This window comes from Pelmatolapia mariae, linkage group LG10_11 (assembly GCF_036321145.2).
Source record: "Pelmatolapia mariae isolate MD_Pm_ZW linkage group LG10_11, Pm_UMD_F_2, whole genome shotgun sequence".
NCBI lineage: Eukaryota > Metazoa > Chordata > Actinopteri > Cichliformes > Cichlidae > Pelmatolapia > Pelmatolapia mariae.
The window spans coordinates 63,917,226-63,928,033 of NC_086236.1; the positions used below are offsets into that span (position 1 = coordinate 63,917,226).

Below are 10,808 nucleotides of genomic sequence, written 5' to 3' on the forward strand. Positions count from 1 at the left end.
GGCTGTTTAACCTCATATAAAATACAAATTATGTTGGGGGGGGTTTGTTGCTTTTTTTTTTTTTAAAGTGGGTTTTTTGGCTAAAAAGTGACAGTGACGAAGAATTTGCAGAATTTATAAACAGCAAATGCACCCAGGCTTTTAAATGTAAACCCAGTTAGTTTCTACCAGTATTTTGCAATTGTCAGATAATAAATAAAAATAGATACAAAAAGGAAAATATGCCACACATAGCAGTGAAATGTACTTAACAATTCAGAGGCAGTTCTTCATCTTGAACAACACAGCGTGTTGCTAACCCATCCATCTACTGGAGTTCTGCCTCCAAAGCACTGTCAGTCCTCCCGTCAAAAAAACAAAAAAAAATGTTCTCTATAGTTATTCAAGGACCGCGATGGGTGGGTGGGGGTTAGGGGTCAATCAAAGTCTATTATTCTTGAATTCTTATTGTCCAACTTCCCAGGAAAATTGGTCTTGATTTCTCTACTTCTCCCTGGTCTTCAACTTCCTCATTGTCATCATCTTCCATTTTGGAGCCATTGCAGGTCCACATGTAGTTTGTCCTTCTGCAACTGTCTATAATAGAAGGTCCACTACATAATTCAGGCATCCAGTTTTGCTTGTATCCTGATTCAAATGAGACATCACTCGATAGTGTAGTCTCACATTCCTTGTCAGAATCTGGAATAAGTGGTTGAGATGGAGAAAAATGGGTGTTGCAGTATGAGTGGGTCGGTGTCGTTGAAGAGCTATCATCACATCCAGAATCGGACCACTCTGAGCTATTTAAGCTGAGCAAGGAAGCTAACGATGACTCATCCATAGAGGGTATGAGGTCTGATAGGAGAGGTTTTCTCTCTTGGTTTGATAGGCATATTGCATCACTATTGCTGCTCTGTGACTGAAAATTGAGGAAAGGCAACATGAGTTGTCCATTGATATCCCGCACTGTGTGCAGCAGCAGCTTCCCATCTGGGTTGGTGTCACAAGAATCAGCATCAGGTAATGGTCGTGCATCGCGTGTGATCATGTGGTGCACGACTTCTCCACGTTCAGTGACAGCCTGCTGAATGTCATCATTCTCTTTAGGTAGAACAGCCACAGAACTGTAGATGTCAGAGGACTGGGCACTTGTGTCCTCAGAATTTGGAGTTCTGCGTGTTCTTGTGTCCACAGAGGAGCCAGTGTGGTCTTGCCAGGGAGGGAAAGGGATGTCCTGGGGGGAATAGCCTCCATTCCTAACTGAAGACCCATTTTTATTCATCTGGATTTTGGTATAAACTATTTCATCCATGTGAGGGCATACCTCGACTTGAGAAATTATGAGATTTTTATCTGGATCCTGCAGTATCTTAGGGGTTCCAGAAGTGGTTGCCTCCTGTTTCCAAAACAATGAAGCGATATGGATCAGTCAAACACACGATTTGAACAATTGATAAAAGTATTTTTAGGTCTGCCAAGCTGTTTAGAAATCTGTAGTTAATGCTACATTGTTTTTAAATTTAGTTTCTATTGAGCGTCAAGATTATAGTACAGAGATATAGATGTAACAAAATCACAATGCTCCTTTTTATATATACCCCCACCCCTCCCAAAAAAAAAAAAAAAATGAATGAAGTACATCAAATTTCACCATATTTAAAGAAGTGCACCTAAAAGGGCAATCGCTCGCACAAAATTAATCGCCATCTCAACAATAAGGGTATATGGTGACTGCCAGGCGAATGTCAGATGGGTATGGTTTTCATTTTCTCTAAATGTTTTAGCAATATATCCCAGTTAATGCTACATTGACACAAAAAGCAAAGAGAGCATACACAGACTACAAAAAACACCAGTTACAAAACCACCATGACTCACTGCACATGCTCCTTTGACTTTACTAAAACAACACCCACAGTGTTTCATTGTTTGTATCTTAAGTTGATGCTACACTTTAACAAACTGAACCTGTGTTGAGTTAGTGATGTACAATTGATATTGTCATCACAGCATTGATTTTCCGGTAAGACAACATTTCCTTGTGACAGTAAGGAAGGACACAAAGAAACAATGGCCTTACCAGTGCTTGTGTCATGCTCTTTGACTTTCCACCTTTCACATATTTGCACGTACACACAGCTGATACTATGACTAAGGCAACCACACCAGCCGCAATCAAGAGAAGCCATCGCAGAAGCATCCACGGATTTTCTGAAATAGAGGAAAGGTTGTTTGATAGACATGTTACAGGAAAATGCTTGAGCACTTAAAAGCAGGGAGCTATAAAACTTCCCAGGGTGACGTGCATGCTTAGGAATGTTCTTAGGGAGTATCCTGACTACATCTGTCACACAGAGCACATGAATACAGACATTCCTGAATTTCAGGTATGTAGAAGTATTTTCGAGATGTACTTGATGATAGTTAACTGTAACTCCTCTAAAATAATACAGAAATGGATTTCCCATGAAAACTCCTGTGCACTTGTGACTTTTACTGTCATATATGGCGCTAAGGAATGTACACTGGCAAGCACAGGTGAGAACATTATCTTTGCAAGTCCAATGTGTAATCTTATCTCTTGCCTAATCGAGTTCACAATAATAGGGGAGATTTTTTTTTAGATTTAAAAAGATTACGTTTTTAGTACAGATTTACAGAATGAACAACGTGTTTATTGTGTAGCCTCATTTTCTGCTTCATGGCAGTATCAGTAAGTACCTCATCTGTGCGGTGCAGATGCAAAGGCTTTAATAAGCGCTGATTTATAACAAACTATCTTGATTTATTATCAAACACTGCAGTCACTCAAAGAAATTTGTGCAGTCTGATTAAAGTCAAATGTGTAAAAAAAAAAAAATTTTTTTTAAAAAAGCAGCATTTTCAAGTATCTTAATTTTTGCATTTTCTCTACAGCAGGTGGGCCCTTGAAAGCTTCCTATGGGGTTGTCAAGTAGCACACAATTTTCTCAAGTGAAACCAGATTTTTGTAAATATTATCAGGGTACAGGAGTTTTAAGAAAGGTACACAAGTATTAACATTCAAAACTGACATCAAGTTTTGTTGTTCAAAAACAGCCCATCATAGCTAGAATACCAACAAACAAACAACCAACATATTCATGTTTGAATAAAATGATATTTTTATGTGCAACGTTATGCTGTTGCCATTATTCTGCTAACCTGGCAGTGTTACACAGAAGGAGGCACTCTCACTGCTCGGGCGACCCCAATCAGAAGATGGTTTGTAGATAACCGTGCCGCAGTATTTAGACTTCTTCTTTAAGTCGATGATGAACTGGCCAGTGTGGCTTTCAACATGCTAGAGGAAAAATACGTTCATATTAATGATAATTGTGTTTTCACAGGTTGGAGCAATCAAACACATTTTACTGTGTTCTGTTATAATGTACAGGAGAACTAAACATGAACTAATGGTAAATGCTTTTTTAAAAATAATTTAGAATATGTTTCTCAGCTTGTTACGAAGTTTAAAATACATGTCAGGGGCCCATTTACAACACAGAGATCAGATTTTATCCAGATCAAGCTTCAGTTCAGTTTAAAATTCAGTTATTCAAAGTCAGTGTGGATTGGTTGTCATAGCAAAATAACCAAAGCCATGAAGTCAAACACAATTCGAAAGCAGGTTTATTTAATGTAAACATATTGGAACAATAATGGATGTCATGGCATCACCCGACCGTGACTGTCTTGACATTAGCAAAGGCGTTCACATGGAAGAGAGCACTGCATAATTTGTCTCGATCCTTTTGTCTTGATCCTTAATAGAAAAATAACACTTATGCAAGGAGAGAATAATTCAGTTATGTAATTTTCTAGCAGTCCATATTTGGAAAAAAGATGGGATTTCCTGCCACTGCAGGTAATCATTTACAGAAGAAAATGGAATCAGCACTCCTTCTTCACAACCCTTTAAAATGGCTTTTTAATGTAGCTCTTAGTTATTTCCCTGATCCTTTGCTTTGGACTCTAAGCTGATTTTTCCTATCTTTTGTTTGCATTGTCTCCTTGTTTAAAAATACTTAAAACTCAACCCTATTCTTATGCATTTGTACGCTTCAAAAAGTTTCTAGTCAACAACATTAATTTCTCTATGTTCTTTAGTAGCTCATTTACACTATACCTAACTTTCCTCTGATCAGTTAGTTGTTGTGTTTGTAGCTTTCCAAAAACGTGTTACCAACAGGGAAGTTGAAGATGTGTCCTCTGGTAGTCATACTATGAAAAACACCCATAATGCACAGGCTGTTAATTTACTCTTATCAGGTGTTATAAATGCTATAAATACTATCAGTGAATGGCTAATATTAGCCAATATATATTGGTTGGGCTCAAATAATAAGAATTACCAGAGTTGAGCTTTTTTTAATGTGTGTAGACTGGTTCACTGTTCTTACTGATACATACAGTTGTTGTCATCAGCAAACAGTAGTAGATTAAATGACTATATTTTTAAATTTATTGTAATTTTGGTTTCACTTGTGATGTATTTTACACAATACATAGATAATACATAGATATGCACAGTGTGTTTTATATTGTAAATTCCGACTCACCATTGCAGCCCAATCTGGATAGTTTAAATTCAAGGTATAGATAAATATAGTCTTGGATGGCACTTTTCTGCCGTTAATGATGTCTGCAATGGAGACTCCATTTGGTCCCACAGGCAAGGTGGCATTAACAAACAGAGACGACTCTGTTGTGGATGTAGACAAGATGGGCGGACCCAAAATAGCTATGGAGAAAAGATGAAGATGGGGGAAAAAAAAGATGAATTGATGAATATTGCGATATAATAGTTCTTACTATAAGATGCAAGGAAATGTATGATTGAGTATGGGTATTCTTACTGTGTTCTGAAGGTTTAAACCTTGTCTCGGTGGAACCGTGAGTTCTACCATTAACCAACACCTTAGCATGGTAAGAAACATCATAAACAAAGGGCGTTTCTGCCGTCAGGTCACAGTACAGGACGGTGATATTCTGACACTCGTCTTTTATCTTGTATGACTGATCACTATCATCACTGTAAAGAGAGTAGTACAATATAATCAGATTTTGATAGCAAAGTATATTAATAATGATTCATGATAATCCTTGTGTATTATAAGTTGTGAAACCAGCATTCAAGCACTGAAAAGATTATGCGCCTCAAATGGCTGCACTGAATTCACAGAATTTTCCATAATCATTTTACCACACATACGTTTTTTTTTATTTGAGAGAGACAAATGAGCATTTTGTATTAATAAGAAACCATTATCCTGCAGGCATGCTAGTCTTTCTCTGCAGCTAAAATGAAGCTGAAAATCACACCAGAAATTCCAAGTGACAGTAGCTGGGAGAAAAGTCAATTGGATAGGGGGAGCACTTGACATTTGTCTAAGAAACTACATCATGATTAATTGGACAAGATGACATTTCCACTTTGTGGAGGCCGTTTGTAGAGACTGATTGAAAAGAATATAAAAAAAATCATCTTGGAAGCTTCATATGAGTATTGCAGCTCTCTTTAGTGACGAAAGCAGCATAGAAACACCGAGGCTGCTAATCACTTGTAACAGGTGTTATTTTTTGGAGATATTTAGACGTTCTTTAGAAGTTTTCTAAGCCACACAACAGCATGATAAACTTGACTAACTGCGGGATTTTTGAGGCACGTTGTGAGTAACTGTATTTTTATAAACACACATGTAGGGATGGCGAGAAAGGGGGAAAAGAGGCAGTGAGGGAAAGCAACAGAAGGGCCTCTTCTCTTTGCAAAATAGATTTCTAGATCCTGAAGGATAAGAATGGCAATTTTCTATATGTTTGTATGAAGAGATCCAATCTCAAATCTCCAAAAATCGTCATCAAAAATGTATGAATCTTTGGAAAAGGCAAAATAAGTTCTGAAATCAGCTTAGATTTTAATCAGGATTTACTCAAAGAGTAATTGAATATTTGTTTTTGTCTCTGCAGTAGCCTGTATGTGAGGTCAGAAACAGAACAGTATTTTTCCACTGCAGTGGGGTAGTTCATGGAAAGACCATTAACAGTGTGTGTCTGTGGCAATTTTAGTCTTTTTTTTAAATGTCTTTAATAATCATACAGAAATGACAAAACAGACATTAAGATTATTTTACACATGTCATGTGAGCAGAGGACATTTGTAAAAATAAGCAAGGTTTTGTCCAGCATGCCATACCTGCCATCGCAACACCACATCTATATACAACCCTAAATCATGTGGCGCCCAGCCCTGTGTTCTTAATTTGTTGTCAAGTTGCATTATAAATTTTCCAGGACAGTTTGTAATGAGACAACAGCAACACTTGGCAAAAAAGTGTGTTTGCACTGGCCCCCTATATCAGAGCAACAGTGCAGGGAAAGTACAGCTGTCATATAATCTTTCATCAATCATCCTGGTCTTACCTCCTGTACTTGACACTATAGAGTAACCTTTGCCCTGGAAAATCACTCTTTGCAGGATCCCAGTGGAGTATGTTATTGAAATTCCTGGAGTTAAATTGCACTGTGACATTGCCAGTTGAGGATTCTGTAAAGACGAAGGGAAAAGTCTGTCAGTCTTTTGCTACAAATAATAATCCTTTATTTGAATGAGTGATTTCTTTCGATAGTATTTTTAAAACCAATAAATTCAAAATGAGTCATTTCTGTTGCTTTTTCTTACTACAGTCGGTCTAAAAGCATTTGTGCCCTCAGCTAGTACAGCTGCCTGAATTTCGAACTAAAGAGGATAGGTGTGAGCTGAGCACACACTGGATTGAGACTGCGGGGAGATCATTTAAGATGGGCTTTGTTTCGACGGGTGGCTGAAACTCAAGAAGATCTTGGTTCTTTTTCCAGTCATATCTTTAATACATGGATATAAAACTCGGCCATTTCCCAGGCTGTGACTCAGGATGGGAAACCATATCCTTTACAAGCTGCATTTTGGAGTCTGAATATTTTCCAAGCTAGTTTTATGATGTCAAACCATACGCACAGATTTAGTGGTTCAACAGCGCAGAGTGTATTATTATATTTGAATTTTAAAGTGCATGAAGTTTATCGAAAGGCAAGCTTGAAAGTTGGACACAGTAAATTCAGAATTAGCTTCTTTTTTTTTTAAATTAGCGGTTCAATGTCAACTATTAAAGACTCCATTTTTTTTTTTTTTTTTGTGGTCTTTTACAATGGCCAAGGAGTTCTCGGTCACCGAAACTCTTTCATTTCAAATAAGAGGGAATAACTCTGCAATTCTGCAAGTGTTTCTTTTTTATTTCTGCTGTTAGAAAATAATGATCCATTTAGTGTAAGCCTGCCTCTAGTTGACACCTGTAAATAAGAGAAAAAGATCCAAACTTAACTTGCTGTACTCACCAAAGCAGAAAAAGAGAAGCATCAAAATGTTCATGAACCACATCTTCATCACTTATGTGGGCTCCAAAAGATTCCAGGGAGTTCTGCTCTGTCTTTTAAGTAAAACCAAAAAAAGAAAAAAAAAGGGGGGTGGGGGAAAGAAACACACACAAACACACCTGCATAAAAAAAGCTACCTGATGTCAGAAATCTTCCCAAACAAAACCTGAATGAATGTGAAAAACGCTGTTAAATCTCGGAGCTAAATTAGGTTTCAAAGCATTTCCCTGCCTCTGCTTTTCAACCATCTCTGATGCGTTCTGGGAAAGGAGTGGCTTTACTCAGGTGTGCAGGTGTACTGGACTTTGACTTGCCATAACTTTGTTCCTGTTTTTCGTCTTGCTATATGTCCCGCCCATTTTCTGTTTCCAGAATTACAACTTCCTTTTTTCTTCCCTCCCTCACCACCTTGAGTCAGTCACTCACTCTCTCCGGACTTGTCTTTCAGGTTTTTGTGGTTTACTGGAAATGATCGAGATTTGAAACTGGAAAAAACAGAAAGTGAAAGAAAAAAAGTTTGCGTGTATATGGCTCACAGACCACTGTTATATATGCTGAGACAGCCCAGTGTTGACACTGATAACACACAGTTCAGGCAATAAATACATAGATGTGTAAGTTATGTCACAGTTTGGGATATGTGGTTTGTTTTGTGCTGTGGAATTCTACCTGTTTTGGAGTTTACAATGAAAAGATTAAGGAACAATGCCCAGTGGTTACGAGATACTGGCTCATTCACACAGATCATCTGCCAGTAGGCTTGGCTGGTACTAGAAACTCATTTTTCTTTTGTTCTTTGCATGATTCACAGTTCCATATAAACCTTACTTATAGGCGTTGGACCCTCTTAGTTAATTCGATGTGATTTTAACGACTCTACCTTTGAGGCAGGCTTTGCTTGCTTTAAACCAGCTTTCTTGTGATTGGCTGCTCCTTCCATACAGAAGTCTGCCCTCACAGATATAAATCACATACATATATAGACGCTTATGCCCCATCTATCCATCCAAAAATCTTTTTAATTAGATATTCTTTAGATCTTTATGTAGATTGGTTATATGTATTATTTTTCATTTGTTTTTATTTGAAACATTGCATAAGATTATCTGAAATGATTTGCATCCTGAAAAATAAAATGGCATGTCATCTTTTCAGCCTGCAAAGTTGTGATTGGTGATGTACTGGAGCAAAAGCTTGCTGATGGTTGAAATCTGTTAAGTTCTTTTCTTGATTTTCTGACAACAGCAATTATAAACAGACTGGAAGAGAGCAACATTATTAAGTAAAACAAAAGTTACTTGTAAAAGTGTACTTGATATTAAACTCTTTATGCTGTACTGTTGACATAAAATGGTTGCACATGAAAGTCAATGGCTCAAGCACAGAAAAGAAAATAGAACGGGTGACTGATCACGTGAAAAAATGAATGCAACCCAAGTTCGTTGACACAGCTATCATTTTCAAACAGTGGCCTAGTAGATTGCCTGGTTAATGTTTCTCATGGCAGAGAGTTTGATTTGTTTGAACAGGAAATGCATGGTTATATGGCTTGAATATCCTTGTCTTACACTCATCAAAAAACAGTGTCAGTTTGCGCTTCCTCCAGGGCTGGCTCCTGAAAAGAAGTGCGTAAGCTAAGTTGAAAGCTTAATGGGCAATTCATGGGTTTCAGAGTTCAAATTTCTCAGCCTAATTTTAGATTTTCATCTAAATTTTTAAATACATATTTAAGAAGTGACCAAGGTTACCAAAAGATTTTATCATTTTTCGCTCACTTAATTTAATGTGTGACCTCTTGGTGACAACCAGCATACTAAACAATTAGGCCCTTTATGACAATATATAATGAGGCAATTAAAATTTTGAACAAAAAAACTATAGGGGCGCACCTTAAGAAATTAAACATGTTAAATTTTGATAATTTTATCACATTCACTAATCCAAAGTTAACATATAAATATTTACATAATCAGGCTCCCCTGGTACTCAGTGACCTTGTGTTTTAAAAGCCCAACTAGGAACAAATAAAGTCAGCTTAGGTTCTTAACGTTGTGGTGTTGTCAGGTTCATGCGGCATATTTGTCCCCATTCATTATCTTTTTTTAAATAAGTAGGCAGGCATCCCAAAGCTGGGAGTGCCTATTGTATATAATAGGAATGCAGTTATTATGCAATATTGGATAAACGTGTTAGGCATCAGTAGCTCTCACAGTTAAAACAGACGCCCTGTTTGAAGGGAAATGTAGTGTTACGTGTTGATGCAGTCATGCTGAAGTGATTTTTGCACTTGTAAGTCTTCAAAAACACATTTTTATTTATATAAATGTTAGATACTCATAATTTTTTTTTTATCCGACAGACACACTTCCGGCTCACAGGATACTTACTGTTAAGGTTGTTAAAAGTACAGCTAATCTTTAATCCAGAAACACTGCAGGTCTCACGGGGATGCAAAGTGATTCCATTAAAATATTGTATGCCACTCTGAGCTTTAGAGTCATAAGTTTCATCGTTAATTGCTCGCTTATGTGGCAAAGGGCAAATCATAATCAAATTTAACAAAACAACAAGCTGACAAAGACTGACTTTGAGAGTTGGAAGTCTGAGCCTTGAGTTATGGCTGTAAGTCACAATTTAAAATGCTCCCACAATTTGAAAAGCAAAACTTATTTCTACTTGGCCTCTAACCCTCATTCTTTCCCTGTTTTAATGTGATTAGATTTTGTGATGGTGGCCTAGTTTTCTGATAAATTATGCATGCTCTTATAATCTGTGGGTTTGTTCAATTAAAACTAAGAAGTAAATGTCATTGTTTGGTTTTGCCTTCCCACTTTTTTTGGACTAAATTAATACATTAAAGCATTGAAACCTGCTCTTAGGAGAAAGTATATACATGTGGTGGATATGAGAATGAGTTTGAAATCCAAAATGCTCTTTTCTATTACATATTGACATATAGGTGATAGAATCATAAACACAGAAGCACTATCTGTAGGTCAGGCTGAAGTGTTTTATGGTGATTTGATGTTTGCCACTGAAACTAATATAGACTATTTTGCTAGACTTCTTTACTTTAACAATAAGGTTTAAAGAAAAGTGCTAAAAGCGAGCAGTTTGCTGCTGAAATACAAGCCTGAGGTTCCCCCTCAACAGAAAAGTAAACTAAATAATACTGGTCAGTAACATTAAAGTAATCCTCAATTTGGTCTCAGACTGTCTTAAGTCTTACGTAAACATCTCATAAAGGTGGCTCAATCTGCTTATTATTTCATTGTTTTCAGTGGGTTATGGTCTATGACACCTTATTATTGACAACAACATTTTGGCTTTAGTGCTTCGATGCTTGCCATGACATGGGAAGGTGAATACACAATATACTAGCCTTGAAGAGGCTA

General features: G+C 37.1%; 1 protein-coding gene across 1 annotated transcript; it reads right to left on the reverse strand.

Moving 5' to 3' along the window:
- Window positions 1–430: 430 nt before the first annotated feature.
- ifnlr1 (interferon lambda receptor 1) lies at window positions 431–7,417 on the reverse strand. The gene is made up of 7 exons (XM_063484879.1): window positions 7,375–7,417; window positions 6,424–6,547; window positions 4,860–5,035; window positions 4,563–4,744; window positions 3,166–3,304; window positions 2,063–2,193; window positions 431–1,378 (listed from the first exon to the last, which is right to left on the reverse strand). The coding sequence occupies exons 1-7, from the start codon at window positions 7,415–7,417 to the stop codon at window positions 431–433; spliced, it is 1,743 nt and encodes a 580-aa protein (XP_063340949.1).
- Window positions 7,418–10,808: the final 3,391 nt, after the last annotated feature.

Coding starts and splice junctions, on each gene's coding strand:
- ifnlr1 (XM_063484879.1), bottom strand. CDS start 7,417: ATGTGGTTCATGAACATTTTGATGCTTCTCTTTTTCTGCTTTG. Junction 4,745..4,859: donor GTTTAAACCTTCAGAACACA/GTAAGAATACCC, acceptor TTTTCTCCATAG/CTATTTTGGGTCCGCCCATC. Junction 2,194..3,165: donor CTTCTGTGTAACACTGCCAG/GTTAGCAGAATA, acceptor CCTCTATTTCAG/AAAATCCGTGGATGCTTCTG.